This window comes from Vidua chalybeata, chromosome Z, assembly GCF_026979565.1.
Source record: "Vidua chalybeata isolate OUT-0048 chromosome Z, bVidCha1 merged haplotype, whole genome shotgun sequence".
Classification (NCBI taxonomy): Eukaryota; Metazoa; Chordata; class Aves; order Passeriformes; family Viduidae; genus Vidua; species Vidua chalybeata.
This window is the reverse complement of record NC_071570.1, coordinates 12,637,902-12,664,527: the sequence shown is the minus strand read 5'-3', so window position 1 is coordinate 12,664,527 and position 26,626 is coordinate 12,637,902. Positions and strand designations below refer to the sequence as shown.

The following is a 26,626-nucleotide window of genomic DNA, read 5'->3' as shown; positions in this document are numbered from 1 at the left end:
TGCACTCAAGAAATACAGACAGTGAGGTGGACTGAAAACTGGATGAACAGATGAATGGCAGATCCCAGAGGGCTGTAATCAGCGGCACGGAGTCTAAACATGGGCTTGTCATTACGGGTGTCCCACAAGGGTCAGTACTGGGCCCAGTGTTGTTTAATTTGTTCAGCAGTGACTGAGACAAAGAGACAGAGGCCTCCTCAGCAGGTCATGATGACACAAGGCTGGGAGCAGAGGCCAATACCCCAGAATGCAGCCTTGACAAGATGGAGAAATGGGCAGAGAAGGACTGTCTGAAATACAGCAAAGGCAAAAGCAGGGTTCTGCATTCCACTGGGGAGGAATAACTCCAGGCACCAGCACAGGCTGGAGGTCAATCTGCAGGAAAGCAGCTCTGTGGAGAAGGACCTGGGGGTCCTGGTGGACAACAAGCTGTCCATGAGCCAGCAGTGTGTCCTGGTGGCCAAGAATGTTGTCCCAGGGTGCATTAGGAAGAGCATTGTCAGTGGGGTGAAGGGGGTGATCCTGTCCCTCTAATCAACCCTGGTGAGGCGCATCAGGAGTGCTGGGTCCAATTCTGAGCTCCTCAGGACAAGAAAGACATGGAGCTCCTGAAGTGGGTTCAGCAAAAGGTAACAAAGATAATTAAATGACTGGAGCACCTCAGTTATGAGGAAAGGCTGAGGAAGCTGGGCTTGTTCAGCCTTGAGAAGAGGCAACTGAGGCAACTCATCAATGTCTTAGTATCTGAAGGGAGGGTTTCAAGAGGATGGATCTAGGTGGTGCTGAGCAATAGGACAAGAAGCAATGGCAGAAACTGATGCAGGAAGTTCCACCTGATTATGAGGAAGAACTTGTATGGGTGTACTGTGTGAGTGACCAAACATTGGAACTGATTGCCCAGAAAATTCTGTAATTTTGTGTCATGCAACCTTTTCTTTGCACATTAGACAAGCATAAATATGTATCTTATAGTTATATGGCCATATACAACAGGACATTTTTTTTCATCCAGCTTAGAAAGTGCATGTGCTTTTGAATGAGTCAGGAACATAGTAGAGAAAATTGCTAACTGCAAGGTTCTTGTAATTAATTATAGGAATTGGAACACGTGTGCTAAACATAACAAGAGACCGTAAGTGCAATGAATATAACTGAATTGGAATTCAGTTACTGGAATTGAATTATTGGAGTTGTATTATGGATGCCAGTCCAGAACTGGATTCTGCATTGGCATCCATAATACAGCTCCTGACATCAAGATGCATTTTGGTTTCTAAACCAGAAACCAAATCAGAAATACATGCTGTAAATGTGATCACATGTAATGTGATCCCTTCTGATAGTATCAGTGCACCAGTGTGCTCCTCAACCATGGTCTATTTTTTGGAGAATTAGATGGCAAATTCTAAGATGCTTTGCGATGTAGCTATGTGGATTGAGTTCTCAACAGTCTGGAGGAAAGGCTGAAGAAAATGAGGAAGTAAATTGCTGCAAAATGCATTATTCAATGCCCACCTCCCCTTATTCACAGAAGGGGCAACAGAGCGCTTATTTCAGTGACTAGGATTGTGAAAAGTAACCTTACAGCTAGGCATACTAAACTTAAGTGTAGTCATTGCATGATGATTAATTCACACATGAGTTCTAATTCTTAATTCCTGCAGAAAGGGCTCACTTATGGCTTGCTCAGAGTAGCATAAAGCTAACAGACTATATACCACTGCAAGTAACTGGTCCTCTCATTTATACTATTCAGTGTATTAATACACATACCCATGATCCCAAATAGACAGGCAGAAAGGGCTCTTTCCTCTGTTGTAGAAAGAAAATAACCATTAAAGCGAACACATAAGGTGACAAGCCTCCTTCTTCAGGACGATCAACACAGCATAACTGTAAAAACAAATTGTGTAGCCATTAAAGTTTCAAGTGATACTATGAAAAATATTCTTTTAATTACTGTTCAGAAGTCAGTCACATTGAATACTACAGAAACTTAGATATCTTTGAACTCTTACCAGATGCAATTTGTTCTTAAGGCCTGCATATTTACTGCAGTTACTACCATACTACCATAACATTTTCAGTGTAAGAGCCATAGGACACAGACTGGCAAAACAGAGAGCATAGACCACATTTGTAAAAAAGTGATAACTCCTTTTGCATAGATACAGTACAAGTCAGAAGTTTTTCAATTTTTAATTAACATTTTAATTGCAGACACACAAATTTTACAAGTTATGTTAATTCCTAAGATTGTTTTCATCTACAATAGAGACAAACAGTTTTTTCATTTTTTTCATGATGGATTAAGTTTACGAGAAACTAGCAACTCCATCTCATATGCATTCCTCTGACTAGTTTGGTAACCTAGAAAGATGCTTACAGTCTGCACTCTGCTGAATGAAGCTTAAAATTCCATTTTTGAAATTTAGTGGAACGTTTATCACACACAAATGATAATTATATAATTTTAAAAATTTACAATTTATAACAACATATGTCCGCATTGCAACTCTTTTTCCAAGGGCTGTTTCAACAACCATTTTCTAAAGCATAACTACAGGCATAATATCAAAGTTAATTCAATATTTATTCACAGATAAGGAATACAAATGACTCTCACCTTTGCCCAGTACCTGAAGGCAATCACTAAAGGTATGATAGTGGGTTCCAGCTTTCCAAGAGTAGCCAAATGGTTTGTTGTTAGACAAGCATTCTCATTCCCTGCACTCACTTTACAAATAAGGCCACTAAAATCCAAAAAGAAATGAAATATCTTGAAGGTTTTGTAACATCCAGAGGTCAGATAACACCTCACAGAACTGTGTAGCAGAAGGCTGTAAGGAAAGACTTGACAGCCTCTCAAAGACAGTGTCTCTGCATGAAAAGCAGAATGCAATATTAATTTGATTTATAGTTAGGTTGAGAATATATGCATTATAATTTTCTGTACACGTGTTTTAAGATATAATCCAAATTTAAGTATTTTTTCTAAAATTAATTTACTGAATTGAAAAAGTTATAGTATTAATTTCCTTCATAAAACAAAAATGTCTTCCCACACCACACCCACCATCAAACAGTTTCTGTGCTGTTTTCACACAACATAAAATATTTTTAAACACTGAAAAATCAAGGTAGCACCAAATAACTGGTAATATTTTTGTCAGTAGCTGTTTATAGAATGTTTCATGAATCTCAATTGATATTCATCAAATGGGCAAAATAAAATATCTTTCACTTGTTCTCAAAATACAAGCAAAGCTAATAAGCAAACTGTTCTTATCCTTGCAGAAATCTGTAATTTAATATGGTATGTACACTACCTCTAAGAAAGGAAAGTTTCTGCTTAAGCAATAATCCCAAATGGAAGGGTAAGGGTACATGCTGGAAGCCATAATGGTTGAAGGGGTTGGAAAATACACAGCTGAGGACAGAACAACCCTTACCCTCTTATTCTAGGCTAGGAATGACTTGCCCATGAGTGTTAGTTTGTGTTTCAAGATCCATGGAACTGTAATAATTTAGTACAGAAACGTCATTTATCAGGTGGTAATATAATTTACATTGCTATATATACTATTAGAACACACAAATTGACAACCGAGACCTTTGCTTTTCTCTGCACACCACCACTGGTACTCTAGCATGGAAATCTGCATCAACTTCCGTAAAAGATTCTAAGTGGGAAAAAGAAAAAGAAGAAGCCACATTAAGCATGATGTTGATAAAAAAACATGTTGAACTGGATGCAACTAGAAGAGTACAGGTAGAATTTCAGTTTCTAATATAATGACTAATATTGAGAAAAATAAAGTACATGTGATTTATGTATTTCACATGTGATAGGAAGACTATGGTCTATACAATAAGGACTGTTAGGAAAATACTGAGAAAAACCGGAACTTTTCAAAATTCATATATACACAGTAGGTAAAATTAAGGAGGTATATTTTGGTTAAGAGCTGGCTTTAGCAATTGAGGTATGCAGAGAGACCTACAACACCTATGGAACAATATTAGTGCGAAAAATAAAAACACCAGAGTGTTACATCACTACTATACAGAAATAAATTCTTTCCCTGGTTATCTGACAATTTTTTATGTAAATATAGAACAGGCTTGCCTACATGATGTCCCTTTCCTATGCTTTTTCTGTTTTTTTCTTCTTATTCTTGATATCATTTTCCAAATATAATTCAGCTGTCAGCCACCCTAGTTCCTTCTCTTAGTGGTGCTGATTGATCCAAACTAGACTTATTTTTTGATACCTTTTGAAACCTATGGTTTCACTGGGCCAGGAGGGGAGGAAACTATCAAACAATTTTAGATACTTTACTCAAAGATTCTGAAATAACAAGATTTTTGTGATGATACTTAGCCAACTGGACACCTAATTTCACTGAAAATTATCTTGCTTTTGCCACTAAGGTACCTCAAACACCTAATGCTCTATCCCTGTATCTTTTCACTTACAAAGAAGACTCTGCACAACACTTTAATGCAAATATTACTTGCTTTTCTGATACAATAGTGATCCTAACTTCTTAAGAGAGCTGGGTCTTCTTCCTCTAATCTAACTTAAAAATAACCCCATTCTCAAAGACCATAATGGTCCAGACAATAAAATGCACATACAATGATGGCGAGGGTGCCACTAAGAAAATCTAGGTCAGTAAACATACATATTTTGAATAATATGTGTGGTTCTCGAACTGTGGGCATAAAGCAAGGCAAGAAAGCAGTAAAGCTACTTTTTGCAATCTGCATTTAAAAAGAATAGAGTTTCCATGCCCCCCGCCCAATATTTTCTTTTTTTTTCTTGCCTGCATATGCTTGGTTTGAGTAAACATAGTTTTTAAAAGGATCTTAAACTTTACTTCCTTATATAAATGCAGAGAGTTATGTTCATTATATGAAAAAACCCCCGTGTGCCTCTATGCAGTCATCTGTACATGGCCAGCACCTGCACTGACAGACATGTGCAGGTAATGACCACAATGTAAAGTACATTACTGGGTTTCTGTTACATTTTAAAGAACTTAGGCTGCTTTCTGTACTATGCATGGCTAATAGAGCAGGCTGGGGAGGACAGCAGAGTCTACCTCACGTGTAATGACATCTTCACTTATAATGTAGAAGAAAGCCTCCCACTAGGAATTTCTCAAATCAAAAATAAGAGACCTTCAGCCCTCATAACACTGAATGTGAAGCCAAAAGTAGTTTTCCTAATGTATTCTTTTCTGCAGTATTATTCAGTCTCATATCTTTCTAAAAAAAGAATAGCATGTGATGTACCTGTTCAGCAGAGGTGAAATTCAGCAATACTAAGCAGTAATAGTTTAATGAAATTGAGAAGGCAGCAATTTTTTCTTACCACTGTTCTGGAGACTTTCTTGCACAAGTAAGAGAACATCTGGTTGAGTCATCTGTCAATAAAATGAATAAAGCTGTTTTTGTATCAACTACCTGTCAAGAAAGTGATTTTCTACAACTCAAATTTAAAACCACCTCTATGTGTACTTCTCTATTATTAAGTTGCATCAAAAGGAACAGGAGCTCTGCTTGCTTTGAAGAAAAAAAATATAATCCTGGAGTAATTGTTCCTAAAGTTATTTTTACCTCTATCAAAGACTTGATTATGGTAAGAAAACCCCCACTAGCAGAATTATTGTTTCAGTGTGCTTAAATATGACTGCATTCTGACAGAGTGGACTTACATCATGTTAAAGACTGGAATTATGGCTTTTTAGAATTCTCTGCATGTTATGAACTTAGATAATTCTTGGTTTCCTAAAGGAAATGTTAAATTCTAATAATAGGACTGCCAAATCAACTACAGCAGCAGTAAGTTTAAGTACAGAATCATGTCCTTAATTACTTTTCAATGTTCAAGCACAAAGATGCATAAAAACAATTAACATGACGAATAAAAACCTTAAATTACTCCACATATAAATAACCATAAGGTTTCATGGCTCAAATATAACCTAGTAGTCAAAATGTGCGTATGTGAATATATCAATACAAAACCAGGATCAGTACTGAAACAAGAACACAGAAGTGTCATTTATTCCAGCTGTTAGAGAATATGAATAATCATCTGTCTCAGAGGACTGCTAGAGTACAGATGTTTTAAGTGTTTTCATAAGAAGTTTCAACAAAACACAAAGATGTATTACACTGCCTGATGACTACAGTTTTGTGAAGAATGTTATTTTAAGACCAGACAGGCTCTGTTTTACCCAATGGGCTTTTATAAAACCACACTATAAAATATATTTACAATATAATCTACATGAAGATGCAAACATTCAAAACCACTAACACGTACTTAATAAAATGGCCTTACTTACATTGGCAGGAAACTGGGTATCTATGTTTAAGTCTGAAGTTTTGAAACCAAATCTGCTATAGGAGGAGCCATACAATCTTAATGAACACTCTGCAACAAAAAGAATTATATTTCATTTACACTATGCCTAACTCTAAGTCTGTAGCTACCTACAGCATTGTTAATAGATCTTAAACCTACACCTGGTTTTGGTAAGCACAAGAAAAGAAGAAAGGTCTTCAACAGCCCAGAACTGTTACTAAATCCTGCCTTCTGTGCTGTTGTTGGTAAAGGCTTATCATGAAGGTCAAATCCTTCCCACATCCTTTTCATCTTCACTTTTTATTACAGGCCTGTTTGGGTCATGAACACCATTGTAATTTAAGTCTGGAACAGGTTTATATTGCTAAATCAAGTTGTTCAACAGACTAGTAACTAAACATGCTGTTTTAGAATTTAGAGAGATAAGGTTTTAAATTCAGTTTTCATTTCATAAGCTGTTGGGGATTTTTTTTTGTTTGGTTGATTTATTTTTTTGTTTGTTCAGTTTTTGTTGTTATTTTGTTTTTAATAAATTGGCATATCTAGCACTTAAATTGCAAAAAATACCTGGCAATTTTTGACGCAGCAAATTTTCCATCATTGTTTTAATGTTAAGCCTTTCTTCTAGATCTTCATTATTTAAGCCAAACTCCTGCACAACATTTTCAATAGCAACACCGATAGCTTGTATCTGGGAAGGCGTTGGAGGAGGAAGGGCACTCAGCAGTTTTTCTTCTTGCTTTTCCTTTCAAGATAACAAGACCAATGTTTTAATGAACTTCTTGAGTTCCTTCACATGCTGAAATGAAGGCCATAAACTCATCCCAAGTAATACCACCACCACCACAAATTTTCCAGCTAATGTAGATAATTGGAAGCAATAAAGAATCTGATACTCCAGGAGGCTTCAGTAATGTTCAGATATATATATATACACACACACACACACACACATGTATTTGGCATGTAAAAAAAAAAATCATCAATTCTTTTATCACCTATGAAGTATCAAAGGTAGGAACTGAAGATGAAGAAATAGAAAATCTGCATAAGACATATTTGGTCCACTTCAAGCAGAGAAAGAAGAAGATGTTTAAAAAAAAAAGTAAAATTGATTTTATGCTGGAACTTATTTTGTTGCTTATACTCAAAACAAATCTATTTCATTTACATATAAACAAATCTGTAATACTCCACAGGTGCTTAATTTTTGCAGTATTTCTGAACTGAAATATTCATTCTGATATACAGGTTATAACTTCTAATTCTGCCATACCAACTACTCCTCATTGCAAAGTCCAGGTCCCAAACTTATTGTTTTCATTAGTATCACTATGTAACAGTTTTTAAAAATATTGAAACATGGTAAAAACAAAATGTGGAATGGTTTTAAAAGCAGTGCCATTTCGTCATTTTTAGTGGGGTAAGGAAGGTTTCATTAAATTAGTTTATACTTTTTCTTGGGCTAAACTCACCTTAAAGCTTTTCTTGTGTCTTTTTTCTTTAATATGCTTATGAGCAAAAGCTACCGACTCAATGAGAACATCACACAACTTGCAGGTATATTTTGCTGATGGGTAGCTTCGAGGTTGCTAAAATAAAAATAGCAAAAAAACCCCTTGAAATATATAAAGGTATTATTTTCACTTCATTCAGTACCCTAGCTAAGTTCAGTGGACTAACCCTGAAAGCTACACCCACTCACTTTATCTTCCTTCACTTCTTATTTGCCATCAAAAAGTTTGCACATCAAATATAATGTCAGAAGAATGATACCATGTCAATCACACCTAACACCTTATCTTTTACACAAGAAAATACCCAATGCCCATGGAAGAATATATTAATTGAAGAAACAACTACTCCAGCATTTTAATTAAGATCTGACATCATTCCATGAACTAAAGGAGCAGCCAATTTTTTGAACTTGAACTGTTATCAATGTTGTAGCAAAAGCCCCAAAAGATAAACCCTCTTCTTTTTACAATTCATTAACAGCAATATCTGTAACTAAACTTTCTAGCTACAGTCAGAGATGTTGCTCAAAGTGTACCATGTACAATATATTTATATGCACAAAATATAGGAGAGGTCTATCTGTACGAGTAAATACAGCAGCACCTTCTTCAGTCTATAAATGTAGTCTCGCTTCAATCGTTCTTCAGCTTGCTGCAGCCCCAGAAGTTCTTTTGCTGACAGCACAGATTCATCTATAACCGGACCTTCCACTTCATCATGATCACACTCATCTTTTATAATTCTTCTCAGTCTTCTTGGTTTTCTAAGGTTCTTCATTTCTTATAAAGAATTATGAGAGTAAACACATCAAATAACTGCAGAGCATCAGACAGCATTTAAAAATTTGTTTTCCTTAATTAACATTCTACTTACAAAAGAATCAAAGAAAGCACAATCAATTCACCTACTTGGTTTGGTTTCACAATTTGTCCTGTGCAAGTCAGATAATAATAAGTGTATATTAGTATCACCACCTATAGTGCCTTTGTCCCAAACTACAAATAAATCTAATTAATTTGTTCCACTGAAGAAAATTACCTTACTTAGATACCTTTGTTAAAACTGGCAAAAAAAATAGAACTAAATGCAATAGATATGCCTGTGTGTCATTACAGCAAAAATACAGAATATGTCCAAAGATTTTCGGATGCCTGGCTAGGCTTTGGTAGACAAATAAGCTAGACTACGAGTATGACAGAATTAAAAAGATCAGGCCAATCTGAATGATTTATAAGACCTAGCAGCACTCTGATATGGCACTGTTGTGGTTTAACTCATGTATGACAATTTATTAACAAAGGATTATTACTGGTGATAATGTAATTTGCCTTTCAGCTAAACCAGTATATGGATCATACTACCTTCACAATATTAAATAAACAAGTGGAAAAAAGTAAGCACCACCGCTGGCTACAGAGACTAAAGAATGGACTTGCCAAGTATGTGCACATTGCTTTAATAAAGCTGTAAAACTGCCATAATAATAATGCTTAAAAAGCTTGTTGTGTTTACAGCAAAAGCTCTGGAACAAATCAATCTAAATACCACTTCTACTTCAAAGTGAATTTTATCATCATTTTGAAGCAGAAGCTGCTATTGGCCCAAACCCAATACCTGTAAAAATCATCTCAGGAATAAATATATATATCAGGTTTCCACACCTTGCCTTTCACTTGTACAGCTATACAGGATGTCCCAATGCCTGTAATGTCTAAAGTTCCCTTCTTCTAAGAAAGTTCATGCAACTTCCTTAGACTCCCAAACTTTTATCATAGCACGAGGCTTTAATTTAAAAAAGGCATGTAGTAATTAAAAAAGGCAAAATAAAAAATCCAGATAAACTCCTCTTCCAAATAAGTTTACAAAATTTCTTTCCCATAACCACAATTTTTGTCTCTAATAATTGGCAAATGGTAACAACAGAGTTGTGTATTTGTGACCAGTTATTGATTCAATACAGCACGCATGTATTAGTGGTGTAAACAGTACCAGGGCAAAGATAACAATATAATTTCTTTCTTTCAGCAGCAGCACAAGTTTAAGCTGCAATAAAGAGAATTTAGGCCTAAGAGGTTGTAGAATAGAAGCTGTACTCCAAAGGAATCTCCAGGGAGCAGAAACAGAAGTCTGAGCTTGTGAACCTTCCCCACGTCCTCCATTTCTGCATCAACGCTTCTGCTCAAATTCCTAAGATGTGCCACATCTGTTTCACCATATTTTTTAACTAATTAGTGTGGATAGAACCTGGAGGTATATTAATGTTTTCACAGAAAAGCCTGTGACAACTACCTACTTCTCAATCTTCTCAATTATTTCTGTAGCCAACAAGTAGCTTAAAAAAATTTACAAACTAAATAAATACTTCTAATATTTGGTAGGTACAATAGTGACAATCTAATTTTAGGTTAATGATTGAATCAAGTACTAAAGAACAGTGTCTCAGAGATAAACTTCCTTATGAGCTACAATAAAGATATGAAGGCAATAAGAAGGACAACTGCACAAAATATTTCAAGTAAATGCTAGAAGAAACATTTTTAGTAATTTTACTACTTGACACAAAATTTCTGAAAAGACTTCAAGAGGTGAGCTATGCCATGCCTGTGCTTCACAGCAGAATGAAACAAACACTGTCAAATATGAACAATGCTCAGCTAACCTGTTCTTAAAGGCCTTCAAGTACCTTTTCCACGAGCTGCCCATGAACTTCTCCAGAACCTCCATAGCTTTACCTTTGGAAACTTGCCCTTTATTCCTCATCTGAACCTTTCTTGCGCAATTTTAGGCCCATTGTTTTGTGTCCTATCTACTGGAAAGAAACAATATAGTTTACTACATCAGTAGTAGCTTTTTACAGTACTAAGTAGGAGCTTTTAAAGTAGGAGCTTTTTATAGCTTCCTACACAGAAGATTGTTACTATGCCTCCCTACCCTCTTCATTTTGCAGAAATATTGGGCAGTGTTCACAGTTTGAACAGCTTCTGTTTCCTACATGTCTTGACAACCTTCTTGCTTTTCTTTGCACAGCTTCCATTTTCATACAAGTGGAATGCCAAAACTGGATGGAGGACAACTCAGGAAAAGGGGTACTTCAGACTGTGAGTCTTTTTTCATGCCTCACAACCCCATGATAATGACTACTCATTATCATCTTCTGATTCACTATCATTTCAGACCCTTCTCCGAAAAAATATTGCTTTATAGTAACTTTTCCTCCTTTATCTGAACAGCTGATATTCCTCCTTAAACAATGGCATTTACATATCCTTTGTATTCCATCCTATATGTAGGTCATTTCTCCAACTGTGCAAAGTTATTTTAATTGACCTTCCTGCTTTTCTGCATTCCATTCCTACCAGCTCCACAGCATATTCAATTTTCAGAGCACAAAATTAATAAGTCTGTTGTCTTCATTCATCATTACAGTAGTATAACAAACATTGAACGGAATAAAATACTCACTCACTAGATGTTCACTCACTATTTTAACTGACAAAATCTTTAGTAGTTTCTGAGTATAGTTACCTAATTAGTTCTGCAAGCCTCTTACATTAATTTAATCCAGACAATTTTCCACTAATTTACTTACAGAACTGTCACATAGGAGTATCCAAAGTAGTACAGTACTAGTACAAGCAATACCTACTAACTGCCTTTCCCATGTCCACAGGGACTGATGACAATTTTAAATAAATAAATTAGGGCTTGGCATACCTTCTCCTTAACAAATGCATACTTACTACTTATCTTTGTTACCTTTCAAATACTTACAGTATATTATTTGTTGCAAAACTGACCCCTGAGATTTAAGCTGCATACTATTTTAATTCTTCTTTTAAGAGACACTTGTCCATTCCTGTAATCAGTAACTCACTTCCCTTAAGTTCTCAAGTATGATTGCCAATGGTTCCAAAAATCTATTTCAGTGAGTTCCTGAAGTTTCACAGGAAAAAGTTCATTACATCCAGTAAAAGAAGAAACTAAAGAAAATTTTAACTGAATAAAAAGCTTGTGAAAACACTCTACTCTCTCCTCATGTGAGGTTGAGCTGTGTGCAGCTTATTTCTAACAATAAGAGACACTGGGCACCTGTTCGCAGTTTATCTTTTTAGTGACAGCTAGTATCAAGGGAAAGGACATTTAACTGCTGGACTTCCTAGCATCAACCAGAATAGCTCTTCTTCTCAGCAGAGGGTCTGATCACTACTGTCTTTGGCTCCCACTCTTAAATAAAATAAGACAGATTTCTTGTCAACTGGCATTCCCTGTTAGCAGCATCACACACAAGTTACACTCTCTATATTTTAAACTTCCTTTTTCTGCTTTACTTGCATTCCATGAAAATACTATTGTATTCATCACTTCACCCTCCCTTAGGCTGTTGTTCCTGACATTTCAATGCTTTGGGTTTGTACTCTGATTATTAGTACCAACTGCCCACAGGGAAGTTAAACGTATGAAGAACTGGACTTGTGTTATTGCTGTACTGAGTTCTCACAATACTGACACAGCACTGCTTTCAATACTCATTAAGACACGTTGTTAAAGACCTCATTGGTAGCTCCAAAAATCTTACCCTGTTGTCAGCTTAATTGAAAGACTTCTTATCAGCCATGACAGATTCCATCAAATTGTACAGGGAAAACAACAAACAGGGACACTACAGAGATGCTGTAATCTATTTACTTCTATCACTCACAGGCTAAACTGCAAAGACAACATAATCTAAAAAACAAGTTCTGTATTATTTGCTGTAGCAATTTGTCTGAAGTGCTATAAGTACAGAGCAGTCAATAGCTTGTAATACATGAGAGAAAAAAACCACTTTTTTACTTAAATAGTGAATCTTGAAATTTTACTTTTCAGTACCACATGTAGGAAGCTACTTTACTGGACAGCTATGCAAAAACAAAGAAATATGTGATTACCAGAACTTCCTTTCTGCATGTCTGGCACATCTTTGCTCATTAAATCTTCCTGAAGTTGTCGTCTTACATTTCTGTTTCCAGCACCTTCCACCTTGTGAAAAGAGTCCTTTCTTGTCCTGCCATGCCCAGGAATCCAGGGAGCAGAACGGTACTCTCTCCAGGTGTCAGAAGTACCATGATGGTCATCAGATACCCACTTCTTCATTTGGTCTCTTTGGATATCATTTAACTTTGACCCTTGACTGTAAGCTGTGTTTTTAAGTGAATTTGGGCTACTCAAAACACTTTGTGGCCCTCGCCTGGGACTGCTTCCGTAATGACCTGGAGTTCCCTTTTTCCTTTGCAGGCTGGTATCTATTTTATTGCTACAGCCACTTCCATATTCATCCATGACTTGGTAGTCTATCTGTAAAGGACTTTCTTTTAATTCTTCTGGATGCAAAATTTCCTGCTCGTTATTTTGTTTGGCAAAGCAAGGTTTTGCAGCATCTCCCATGGTTATTGCTATTCCCACCTAGAAATCAAAAAGTTAAAAGCTGTATTTTAAAATCAATCAAGGAATGAACACTGGATATTAACTGCTATGGAAATCTCAACAATCAAATTCCTGGCTTAAACCAAGGCAAGAAAAGGCAGTCCAAAACTTAGCTAGGTCTCTTCTCTTAGTATGTCTTAACACCTATGAGTGGTTTATAAAATACAGAGACGGTCTATGGCTTTTGCAGGCCCTAAGGTCTTTAGGACAGATAGAAAATTTTAAGAGTCTACGCCAGTCTCAGCTCAGTACAGGAAAGCTTTGAAAGAATGGCTGAAGGAGGCAAAAAAGGAGGCAAGGATGGCCCCAAGGCCATTCTACATATCAGAATATTCCTCTTTGCCCACAGTAGGCACTCTTCACCTTGTTAAGAATGAAAATCATGATCATCAGAGGACAGAGAACTGCAGAAGCTAAGTTGCAATCTAGCTATCAGGCAAGTAGCATATAATGACTTAGAAACAATGTACTCTCTGCACATTTTAGGCAGTCCACCACTGTGAGGTCTCACATTACTCAGTATTAACCACTCCTATTTCATATTATTATAGTGTTGTCTAAAACATCTGGACCACTGAATTACTTGCACACTCCCCCCCTTTCTTTGGTTACCTCTATGTTCTTATTGCAAAACATTGCCACAGAGCTCTAACTTCAATGCTGCCAATAAACCATGTGACTGTGAAAGGGGAATTACAGGGAGAGACTGTGTAAAACACGTTAAGTGGCAGTGGTTGCCTCAACACTGAGTATTTTATGATTTAAATATAGACAGATACAACTAAACAAAAATATCTTCTCTTTCAAAATACATGTAGATACTTAAGGATGCAGATAAAGAGACTTAAAGAGCATTTTCAAGCACCTAAACATCACAAAATGTCCTTCTATTGCCATTAATATGGGAGTAGGGTACCTGATTTCTCACTTTTTTTCTTTTTTTTTTTATATTCTGCAGGCCATAAAGACACTCTTAAAAGTCTCAGTGCCTGCATTTTACAGGCCTGAGGTTTTTAGTGTTTATGCCCCTCTTAAGATAAAGATAGTTTTTTGGTCCCACACAAGCGAAAAAACAAACAGGATTCCTGTCCTAAAGAACAGTATTCTTACCCAGTTATGCACATCTCTGGAAATGCAGCTGCTATAGCTAAGAGCGGAAAGAAAAGTTTCAAACACACGAAGTGCACTTGCTTCCTATTTTAGGCAAGAAACGCTGTCAAACCCGAATTTCAGAGTGACCTAAACCCAGCCTGTTTTAGAGTCATCCCCAGAAGCAACGCCCACACCCTGCCGCCAGGCTAGATGACGACACCTCCCTGCACGGGAAGGAAACAGAAAAGTCAAAGTTTACGTTCGCCTCCGGCTCCCAACCAGGACTGGAGGCGCGAGCCTGGTGTGGGCAGGGGGCTGCCCTGGGGGTCAGCGGCGTCGCAGATAGGCAGGACACGGTTGCCTGCGGAGCCAGCACCGTCAGGCAGCGCCAGCCAAGTTGCCAGGGGTACCCAGGCGCAGGTGTTAAGATGCCGGCGCAGGAAACACACTACGTGGGTCAGGGCTCCCTTGCCGCCACACCGCAGCTCCCGGCTCGCTCCTCCTCGGCCTCCCACAGGCTAACGAAGGTCCCCAGCCCCCTCCTATCGAGCTCCGACTCCGGTGGTGGGACTGTGGCGCAGCATAACTCAAACTGCCGCCTCAGCCGGACACAGCCCGCGAGCAGAGGGGCCGCGGCAGGGCTCGGCACGAGGGGACCGAGAGACGTAGGGAGGAAGAGAGGGAGGCAAAAGAGCGGGCGACGGGCACAGGCCGCCGGTGGACACCGCCCGCCGCCGGGAAAGGCCTCGCCTTGCCGCCAAGAGAAGGGCACTCACCGCCCGCTACCGCCGGCCCGCCTGCCGCCCAGGGCTCGCCATTGTGGTGCGACGGAAGCGGCGCTGCTCCCTCAGCGCGACCGATCCGCCCTGGTCTTCCGGCAGCGCGGGCCCGCCCTCCGCGCCCGGCGGGGCGGGCCGGGCCGGGCCGGGGCGGGACAGGAGCGGACGCGGAAGTGGAGCCGGTCCGGTTCGCAGTGGGTCCGGAAAGCGTGTGTGGCCGAATTGCGTCTGGTCTTTCCTTCCTGTCATGGTGACTCCACCACCTTGCTGGGCAGGCCGTTGCCCCGTCTAATCACCGTTTCTGTGAAGAAATTACTCCTGATGTACAACCTGAGCCTCCCCTACCTCAGCTTGAGGCTCTGCACTCTTGTCCTGTCACCTGGTGCCTGTGAAAAGAGGCCGACCCCCACCTGGCTGCGCTCTCTTTTCAGGCAGATGTAGACTACAAAGAGGTCTCCTCTGAGCCTGCTCCAAGCTAAACACCCCCAGCTCCCTCAGCTGCTCCTCACAGGACTTGTGCTCCAGACCCTTGCCCAGCTCCGTTGCCCTTCTCTGGACATGCTCCATCCAGCACCTCAATGTCCTTGCAGTGAGGAGCCCAAATATGAACACAAGATTTGAGGTGTAGCCTCACCAGTGCTGGGTACGGGGAGATAACCACTGCCCTGGTCCTGCTGGCCACACTATTGCTGATACAGGCCAGGAAGCAATTGGCCTTCTTGGTCACTGAAGAGGTGAATAATGTACATTGCAGTTATCTCCCAGAAAACAAGTACCTGATTTACTGGCTTGTTGAGAAGGGTCTCTTTTTACCATGCTTTTGCATTCATATTTATGGAAAAGAGGGACTTTTAATAAGCCTCATGAGGTGGCCCTCATAAGAATTCACCTTCCCATTCCAGTTCAAATTTCCTTAGCAAATGTGTACAAGTATATAGGCTTTGAAGATAGGTAAACTGCAGAAACTTCCCAGAATAATTTATGGTACCTTTCCAAGACAGGAACTTGCAGGCCAGTGCTTTGCATTAACAGTCAAAAGTTACTTTTGACTTTCCCTCTATTACCCTTTCCTGGTAGGATGCTTTCTGGTAAGGGCCTGGCATGGAAGGATAGCATATCTTACCAAAACAATTGCTGTAAGCAGGTGTGGCTGGGGTACCAAACATGAAAGTGTTTCTGAACCCTGTCTTGCCTTCTTCTTCCATAAAATTGTTGAGTGGCTGCAGGGTCAGCATGTTTTGTGTCATAGTGGCTGTGGTGGGTCAAACAATCTTTGGTCTGATGAAAGTTTCTCACTAATGCAGCCATGCAAGACTGTCTAAAGTTTCTGTCATTTTTATGAAACTAAAATTCCTCTGGTTTTATAAAAGTCAGTGATTTGTGTTTAAATTTCAACTAGATTGATTGTTGTATACTCAAATACAAGCATTTTCTATGGTCAGACAAAAATAAGAGGAAATGGGCTAAAAGTGTCGTATGTCCTAAAGACACATGCTCTTGCTTGGAAAGCCTAAATTTTGATCCACTGAGATTTTTTCCTAAATAGGTAGCATGAAGATGCAATTAGTCAGTTTTTTTTTTTTTTTAAAAAGTAAACTTAGCATGCAGAATACAAATCTACTGAAATGAGAAAGACAACTAGCAGCTCTTTCTAAATTTATCAGTAATAAAATAAGAGAGAGAAATTGAGAAATAGTAAAAGAGTACAACTCACTAAATCAAGTAAGATCACCCAGATGCGCATAAATTATAAGACTGAGCTTAAAGAACAAACACAGAATTGGGCATCACAATTTTTTTTTTTTTGTTTTTTAGAAATGTAGTCTCTGGAATTTTTTGAGTATGATCTTGAATCTGCTGCAGACATTTTGTTCTACATTTTGAACAAGTAAGTATTTTATATATCCTTTAAATAGGTTTTGTTTTATTTTGCTGTTGTAGAAAAGATACTGTTTTCCTTTATGAAAGCTTGTTCACCAAGGAATAAAGGATTGCATTGTAAGATAAACTGGGCCAGTTTGGGATTATACTTTTGTCATACTTGTGCTAATGGGGGTGGGATTGCCCAGGCACAGAAGTGGTAGGAAGCTGAGGTAGACTCCTGTTTTGACTGTGACTCAGACAGCTCTTGGAGCCTCGCCCTATACCTGCTTCTTCACATCAGCATTTTACTGTTGGAACACCCTCCATCTTGAAAAGCTACTAAGCTACTAGAAGCACTGACAATGTTGCTCTTTGTCTTCATCATTGATAGACTGTGTCACTTGCAGATAAATCAGAAAACCTGTCTGCTAGATATTTTATGGTGAGATTTTCTGGAAGACAGTGGATATGGCCATTTACACCCAAAAAGAACTTGGCCAAATACGGTGTCTTTTTCGTTGTGCATCTCCAGACTACTTGCTGGTGAGATATTATGAGGAGCAGAAAAGGCCTTGATGCTAAGTGTTACTCAGCAGTAACTAAAAGATCTCTGTGTTACCAAAACTTTTTCTAGCATTCATCCAAAACATTGTCCCCATACCAGCTACCATGAAGAAATCTAGCTCTACTCCTGCCCAAACTAGAACATTTTCCACTAGTTATTCCGTATCATTTATGTCATATTAAGATCCCACCTTATCAAACACCTGCTTCCCCTTAAAATGTTTGTGAAAAGTCCATAATTATCTGCAAAATGCTCACTGTGTTTATTTGTTGTTTGACTTTGTGCTCCATCTTTTATGGTGGTCACTCAGGATTGAAAAAGTAGTATGTTGCATGGAGTCATTTGGCACCAAAGGCAGCACACTATGAAACTGTCTGCAAAGGAGACAGAGGAGTCCTACAACTTTATTTTATAAAGGGAAAGAGTCCGTTGGGGCATACCCCCATCCAGTTTCTCTCTAGAGGTTTTAGAGGATGAAGCCTCCTTTTATCCTAAATTCTCAGCTGCATGTTGCTGTCTTCCTATCCCCATTGGCTGAGGAGCTACAAAGGCACAGGTTCCCTCCCTTGAACCTGTCATTTTCCTCCAAAATTCAGAATTTCAGGTTTTCTGGGTTCTGCAGTACACTTGGTCTGGACCCATTTCTCTATTACTGTAAAATTCAAGAGTCAATCTGTCTGGGTTATGTAACTGGGTTATGTAACAAACCTGCTGCTTGAAGTTGGTAGAGGCATTGAGACCCATTTCAAAGACATTAACACCCATATCCTCAGCCATCAAATTGTTTGTAAAGACATTACCACACATCTTTCCCTGTCAACTGCTTCTTATGATATTCATCCCTCATTGTATTCATTCCTTCATCATCCTTCAAGTAGTTTCTGCTGTAGGGTTTTCTGTAACACCCAGCTCAAATCATGTTTTACAACAATTTAAAAGTACATCCATTAAATTTTCCAGCCCTAATCCCTTTGGACTAGGCTGTAAATTTTAATATGACATTGAATTCCTGCTCTTGTCCCTAGCTTTACTAGCAGCAAGAAGTTTGTGCTATAATACTTTCAATAGGTTGCAGCCATAGCAGTGGTGATATCCAGTATTGAGTAACACTGCCATTTTACAACTCAAATAGTGAATTATTTTCACTCAGGATTAAATCACCTTGAGGTGCACATTGCACTTGCCCATCTTACTGCATTTACCAAGTCCAACCAAGTCCCTGAGCAAAAGCCATCCCATGAATAAGTTTACCCTTTCCTGAAGAAGGAATAACTGTTTCTTTTAGTCAGTTTCTCTTATGTACTGTTTGGATCTTTTCTTCTTCCACAGTGCACAGAGACCTTGATTCAACAGGGCCAGGTCAAGTGGCAGATGCTCTAATATTAACTAGCCAAGTGGCTTCTGTTAAATATATTTCACAATGCTTGAATGTATGTCCTGGTTACTGGAGAAGAATTCCAGTTCAGCTCTATGTGGGTGTTATCAAATTGAGTATTCTACTGCCCTCTACACCATTTCTGACAAACTGTTAGTGATTGGTCATTTTCAGTAGATGCCCATTAGATGCCCAGCTGACACCTCAGGCCACAAGTTGGGTGTTAAATGAGAAAAGGGAGAAGAGCCAAACCCTGTGAGAAGGGGAGTGTTTCTTTTTCTTCACAAATGACTGTGCAGTGCTAACTCCTTCTGGGGAAACACCAGCACAGTCCCACCGATCCTGAAGGCGTCATCTCTGCCGATGGGCCATAGTGGACTCAATGGCACCACCACAATAACGGATAACTGTATGTTCTGGTTTGAAAGCAAAACCAGTGAGAGACTCCAAGTCAGAAATACAATTTATTGGGAAAAGGGAAAAAAAAATACAAAAATACATGCAATGATACAAAAGGAAGACCACTGACAAAGTCAGAATACAACCTGACTCCCTTTGGCCAATGTGCTGGTAGCAGTCCAAATTGGAGTGGCTGTAGTCTTCCTGGAGTGGCAGATGTGGTTGCTGTGTCTTCTTGGAAACCTGTGGAAAGGCTGCCTCTCTGTCTAGAAATCCCTGGATTTATCCAGTGGGAATGCCTAGCTCCTTCACCTGGGCGGAGCATCTCACAATGGGCTGATGTTATTCTGAGTCACAAGGTGTGTCCTTAATCACCTGTTAAACAGAACTGGCTCCTGGAGAGTGTTATCTCTGAGTCATGTGGCAAGACATTGATGGGCCTACTAACAGGAGATAAGGTAAACTGTCCAGATGCAACTGCTACTCGGATGGTAATAGGAAACATCTTGGTGCTCAGTCTTGGACACTGTACCAACTTAGACCAAAGGATTAGGGACCGTAGGATTCCCAAAAATATCCTATGACTCACAGGATGACATCATTCCCACTGTGCAACTGTCCACCCTAGGGGATGTGCTGAATACTCTCCCTTGAACCTGACCATATATAACTGGGGACTTTGAACCCCCATCACACCTGGACAGATCCAGACGAGGCCCAGAACTTCCACAGGACCACCACTTTTGACTGCAACCATCACTTCAACAGGACTACAATCACCACTTGATAGGACTGCGGCCACCACCTTGGCCAACAGGATGCCAGGTTGTAGTCTGACTTTATGGGTCTAAGCCAGTTTTAATGTGGATTATTGCATTATTGTAATCTTTCTATTAAATTTTAACTCTGATCTGCAATCTCTCTTAAGGTAATTGGGTGGTCTTCATTTCTTCCACTGGTTTACTTTCATACCAGCCCAATGTCCCAGCACCTATTACTCTCAGTGTAGTTTTTAACAGCCATTCAGCTTTCCTGGGGGCTGGTGCATGTAATCACCTGGTTGATGTCATGCCCCTTGACCAGGCTACAAATTTGCTTCTGGAATGAGTCCTGTTGTGTGATTTGATTATTTCAGTTACCACCAAAGTTGCTCTTTAAGGCCCAAAACAATAATCCAGGCAGTGGCATGGGTCACAGGGTATGTTTCTAACCATTCAATAGTCACTTCCATCACTGTAAGCAGATTACTCTTTCCATGGCAAGTTCATGGTAGTCTGATAGTCTTCCCTGTATTGATAGTTCAGCCATCATCTTCAATATCAATAAGGTTTTAGCTCCTGGCCTGTTTAATTATCTCACACTCTTTGCATTCATGGATAACCTGTGCAGTGGCATCAGTGATCAAGTCCATGCCTTGATCATGGGCCCATTTGTATGTTTCTTCTCTTTGTATATGTTTTGATATATCATATCAGACATATGTGATCGTTCACCCTTATATTCCCAGTCCAGATACATCTGAGTCACTTCCATTTTAGCAGCTTGGTCCTCCTGCTCGTTGTTTTGATGTTCTTAAGTGGCAGACTCTTTGCTACGTAAACTCTTACATAATGTACTTTTACAACCAGGTTCACTACGTGAGCAGCAATAACTCACTGCAATTCAACAGCCCAGAAGGGTTTAATTCTGCTCTGCCACCAGCTATGCTTTCATTGCTATAGCCACCCCTGGAGCATTTGCCACAATTCATGATCAGCACAGAGATAAAGTACTGGTCATTTTTCTTTTTCAGCAGTGTCTAAAGCCAGCTGGAGTGCTTTCTCTTCTGCAGACTGACTCAGTTTACCTTGTCCATCTGCAGTTTCTGCAACTTATATATCACAGCAGCTTTCCACCTTTAATATTTTCCTATAACATGACAGGATCTGTCTGTAAACAAGGCTTATTGGTTCATTTTCTGATAACTTATTTTACAGTGGGGTCTATTAAGCATGAGTCACCTCCTCTAGTGACACTCCAAAATTTTGGCCCTCTGTGCACTCCATGATCACTTCCAGGTTTCCTGGGTGGTTAAGGCTTCCCATGTAAACTCATTGAATCATCAGTGTGACCCACTTAGTCTTGTCACATCAGTTGCGTGATGTGTAGAGGAAAGTCTCCTTTTGAACATTCAGAAGAGCATGGGCAATCAAAATTGCACCAGAAGGTACTGTGCTTCATTACCAACTGGTGGCTCAAATTGCTTTATAGACTACTAGTATTTCTTTTTCAGCTGGAGTGCAATGGCCTTGACATCCTCATCCCTGGCTTCAAAACCCTAGGGGTCAACTGTGAGTCTCTCTAAGAGCTTTCTGCCAGAGCCTCCATGTATGGCCATTAACCATGGCTGAGGTATGAGCACATTTTTAACATCTTGTCCTCTTCAGACTGGCCGCAGTTGTAATGCATGAACTATCTCCTACTGGATTTGTTCAAAGGCTTAAAAGGCTTACTGCTGCTCAAGACCCCATTCAAAGTTGTTTTTCTTATGGGCCACGTGATAGAGAGGGCTTGTAATCAGACTGTAACCCAGAATATGCATTCTCCAGAAACCCCCAACACCCAAGAGCTTGTATTTCTTTTTTATTAGTTTGTGAAAACATAGGTGCTATTTTATTGATCCATCTATTGAGACATGATGATGCCCATCTTGCCATTTTATTCCTGCAAACTGGATTTCCTGTGCAAGTACTTTGACCTTACCTTGTTTCATAGCAAAACCCACTTTCAAGAGAATTGGCATCAATGTTCTCCCCTTCTCATACTTTTCCTTGTCTGTGTTGCCCCACACAAGAAAGTCATTAATATATTGCATGTCTTCAGGAGCCTCACTTTGAGTCCAGGCGAGATCTATCTGTATCAGCTGGTAGGCCTGTGTTTCTATCCTTGGAGCAGTTGATACCAAATGTATTGGATACCCCTCCACGTAAAAACAAACTGTGGCTTGCACTCTGCTGTCAAAAGGATCAAGAAAATGGATTAGTGGTGTCAGTGATTGCATATCATTTGGCTGCCTTTGGCCCCAGTTCCTGCTGGAGTTCTAGTATGTCTGATAGGGCACCACACAGTAGCAGTGTGGCATCATTCAAGACATGGCAGTCCACTGTTAGCCTCTACTTTCTGTTACATTTTTGCTCTGACCTAGAGGGACTTATTAAAAAGTGAATGAGTCTTACTGATGACTCCTTGACGCTCCAGTCACTGGATCGGGTTATGCATGGGAACCACAGAGTCTTTATTGGTTCATTACTATAGCTGATGCATTGTCCTAACACCTGCTGTTCTCTAACCTGCAGCAACCCCACAATGGAAGGATCCTCTGAATGACCAGGCAAAGTAGACGGCTATTTAATCTTCTCTGTACTCAAGGCAGCTATACCAAAAGCTCACTGGTACCCTTTTGGGTCCTTTTTCTCTCCTGAGGTATTCTATGGCAAGGACAAATTGGTTGTCTGAGCTGGTCAGAATTGTTGCTTGAAAGATAGGGTTGCCTCAGCCTCCAACATGGGCAGTTCTCAGGATCCTTGCATCACTCCAGAATTAGAGACAGATTGTGCCTCTTTGTAACTGGTGGTTTTGCTGTATACTGTGCACCAGTGTCCAGTAGAGCTTTAGACTCCTGTGGGGCTGATGTTACAGGCCATCAAATGCATACAGTCCAGTAAAACCAGTTGTCCTCTGCCTGGCTGAAGGCAAGTCCTCTTTGTTCCTGGTTGGGGTCTTTATTGCTTGATTTTTGGAACTGCAAAATGGAAGTCCCTTAATCAGGGTCAAAAGTACAATCAACTCTTCTACTTGGCTCAACAGACACAGGTACAGTAATTGTTCTGGGTGAATGCTTTTTGGCTGTTGCTTTTCCTTACAGTACCCCTAGTCTCCAAGTAGGTTTAGTGTCCCACTTCCACATGTCCTGTCTCTTTATCATGCAGGAAGAACTACAGGGTTGCATGCTTTGTGTGGTGGTATGAGTACCTTCTCCCTTGAACAAGAAAAGAATTTTAGAATACATAGAATCCTTGTATTTGGAAAAGACCTTTCAGATCATCAAGTCTAATTGTTAATCCATACCACTGTGCTCACCACTAAATCATGTCACATCTACATGTATTTTAGATACTTCTGGGGGTGGTCACTCCACCACTTCCCTGGGCAGCCCATTCCAGGGCTGCTACCCTTTCAGTGAAGCAATTTTTCCTGCTATCCAATCTAAACCTCTCCTGGTGCAACTTGAGGTCATTTCCTCCTGTTGTTACCTGGGAGAGTAAACCAACCTTCATCTGGGTACACCCACTCTCCTTTCAGGCAACTGTAGAGAGTCATAGGGTCTAATCTGACCCTCCTTTTCTCCAGGCTAAAGACCCCCAGCTCCCTCAGCTGCTCAAGTCCTCACAGAACTTGTGCTCTGGACCCTTCATCAGCTCCTTTTCCCTTTCTGGACAAGCTCCAGCACCTCAATGAATTTCTTGCAGTGAGGGGCTCAAAACTGAATACAGTACTTGAGGTGTGGCATCACCAGTGCCAGTACAGAGGGACGATCACTGCCTTGGTCTTGCTAGCCACACTATTTCTGATGCAAGCCATGGTGCCATTGGTCTTCTTGGCCACCTGGGCATGGGCTCGCTCATGTTTAGCTAGCTATTGACCAGGAGCCCCAGATTCTTTTCCACCAGGCAGCTTTCCAGCCTTTCTGCCCCAAGCCTGTAGCAGTGAATATGGTTGTTGTGACCCAAGGGCAGGACCCGGCACTTTGCTTTATTGAACCTTATACAGTTTACCTCAGCCCATGATCCAGCCTGTCCAGATCCTTCTGTAGAGCCTTCCAGCCCTTCAGCAGGTCAGCTGTCTCACCCATCTTGGTGTCAACTGACTGAGGGTGCACCTAATCTCTTCATCCAAATAATTGACAAAGACATTAAATAGGACTGACCCTGACCCTGAGCCATGAGGAGCCCAATAGTGACAGGATGCCAGCTGGATATGACTCACAAACACCCTGTGGGCCCAGCCAGTTTTTAATGCAGTGTACAGTGTACCTATCTAAGACATCAGCCAAGAATGCCTTGGGAAATCGTGTTAAAGTCTTTATTAAAGTCCATAGATAGCCACAGCTCTTCCCTCAACCGAAGTGCATCACCTCTTCATGGAAAGAGATCAGGTTGGTCAAGCTACACCTTAATATGGAGGGAGAGAGAACAAAATCCTTCATGTCCTAGAAGTTAAAACCACTGCTGTCTGCAAAACCCATGCATTTCAAATGGATATCTGCTCACTAGATGGCAGCAGATTCAAAAAATTGCTGAAAAATTACAGCTCAAACCACCCATGAATATGTGATGTAAAGACATGCTTTTGCAGTGAAATGAAAGTGCAGTAATAAAGCATGGTTAAAAACTTAGCTGGTCTGGATAAGGACAATGCATGGTCGGGGGAAATGGGAGCACAGGCTTCAGACTAGTCTAGTAAGTAGAGTCTTTTGCCACAATTTCTGTACAATCTCTGCTTTGCCTGCCCTCCCAGGCTGCCATTCCTCTGGATCACAAGATTACAGCTAGCATGTGCCGCATCCAAGAGTTCTGAGTCAGTAGAATCTAAGAGAATACATTACAACAGTTTACCATTCTGAGAAAGACTTTCTTATTCTAATGGTGTTTCTTTACTCTGAAGTACAGAGACTGTATGAGAGGCAGGTGAAACATATTTAGCTAACTATCATGATCTTAAAAAGCTCTAGAAGACCTCTGTATCTGATTTTTTCCTCAGAAGTGAGTCACTTACCTCAGACAGAAGACATGCCTATATCTGTTATAAAATTAAGAATTTGAGAAATAAAAGTCGTGATGAAAAATCTCTTAAATTGAAGGGGTAACACCTTCAGTTCATGTAGGTAGAGTTAGAAGACATATCTGTCCAGCGACATGGATCTATAAACTTCAGTGTAGTTCCAAAGGTTTGTCAATACTACTGTCACAGAATTGCAGAAGGGCTGAGTTTGGAGGGGACATCTTGAGATTCCCCAGTCTATAAATCTCTGTCAAGCAGAGTAACTTGGAGCAAGTTACAGAGGAACACATCCAGTTGGATTTTGAGTATCTCAAAGTATTGAGATGCTGTGTCCCCTCTGGGCAATCTGTGTCAGACTTTAACTGCCTTCACAGTAAAAAAATACTTTCAGATGGAAATTAGTATTTTAATTTGTGCTCATGATTACTTGTCCTCTTGGTGGGCATCACTGAATAGAGCCTGGCTCTGTCAGCTCTGCACTCTCACATTGTGTACTTATGTACACTGATGAAATACCCTTGATTCTTCCACAGATGAAGAGGCCAGCTCTCTCACCCTCTACCTGTATGAAAGATGCTGCAGTCCCTTCATCATCTTTATGTCCCTCTGTAGGACTGACTTCAATCTGATCATGCTTCTTTTTGTTTTGAGGAGCCCAGAACTGGGTGGAGCCTCGATATATCTCACTAGGCCTGAGTAGAGGGAAAGGATCACATCAGCCTGCATGTAATGTAATTTCCAGAAGCTGCTGACATGTTTTGCTTCAAACTGTTGATTTGGAGCCAATTTGGTGTGCATAAGACCACCAGTCCCTTCTCTGCAGAGCTGGTTTTCAGCCAGTTCAGAACCCAGCATGTACCTTCACCAGAAGTTTCTCCCCAGGGTTAAGACTTTGCACTTTTTTGGTTGAACTTCATGAGGTTCCTGTGACCCAGTTGCTCCAGGCTGTCCAGGACCTTCTGGCATATCAGCCTCTCCTCACAGTTTTGTACTGTTTGCAGACTTGGTAAGGGCACGCTGTGTACCAGTGTCCCAGTCATTCGTGACAATACCAAACAGTAATGGCTCCAGTATGAAACCATTGGGCCCACCAGGAAATAACCTCTAACTGGACTGCACCACAGATCACAACCTTCAAGCTACAAGGAGAGACAGCTACACAGGCAAATCCTCCTGATGGAAGTTACATGTCAAACCTGTGGTGCAGTGGAAAAGGCAAAATGGTTCATGTGCTGGTACAGCCTGCAATTTTTCACCATATGAGTTAAAGGATGCTGGCAAGGGCACTTTGTAATCTGTAGGATTGTAGGACTACAACAAAGCTTCTGCTGGCATAAGCAGACTATGTGATTTTTCCATGCCACTGTGAAGTG

The 26,626-nt window shown here is 40.2% G+C and overlaps 1 protein-coding gene and 1 long non-coding RNA gene across 4 annotated transcripts in view; one reads left to right on the top strand and one right to left on the bottom strand.

Annotated features, from left to right (window-relative positions):
* TUT7 (terminal uridylyl transferase 7) overlaps positions 1-15,320 on the bottom strand; it is a 33,891-nt gene extending 18,571 nt beyond the window's left edge. For 2 of the 3 annotated variants that reach the window (XM_053931329.1, XM_053931331.1), the window contains exons 1-10: positions 15,229-15,320; positions 12,826-13,339; positions 8,501-8,676; positions 7,855-7,971; positions 6,947-7,124; positions 6,360-6,448; positions 5,381-5,432; positions 3,614-3,683; positions 2,627-2,753; positions 1,774-1,893 (exon numbers count right to left, since the gene is read on the bottom strand). In XM_053931329.1, coding sequence (XP_053787304.1) covers positions 1,774-1,893; positions 2,627-2,753; positions 3,614-3,683; positions 5,381-5,432; positions 6,360-6,448; positions 6,947-7,124; positions 7,855-7,971; positions 8,501-8,676; positions 12,826-13,321 — 1,425 coding nt within the window. In that variant the 5' untranslated portion in view covers positions 13,322-13,339; positions 15,229-15,320. Of the gene's footprint in view, positions 1-1,773; positions 1,894-2,626; positions 2,754-3,613; positions 3,684-5,380; positions 5,433-6,359; positions 6,449-6,946; positions 7,125-7,854; positions 7,972-8,500; positions 8,677-12,825; positions 13,340-14,470; positions 14,998-15,228 lie in introns of those variants that run through there. The other variant, XM_053931330.1, reaches the window with a different exon arrangement.
* Positions 15,321-15,426: 106 nt separating this feature from the next.
* Positions 15,427-26,018, top strand: LOC128782304 (uncharacterized). Its single transcript, XR_008428718.1, has 3 exons — positions 15,427-15,965; positions 17,047-17,119; positions 25,787-26,018. It is a non-coding gene; the product is annotated as an uncharacterized LOC128782304 (long non-coding RNA).
* Positions 26,019-26,626: the final 608 nt, after the last annotated feature.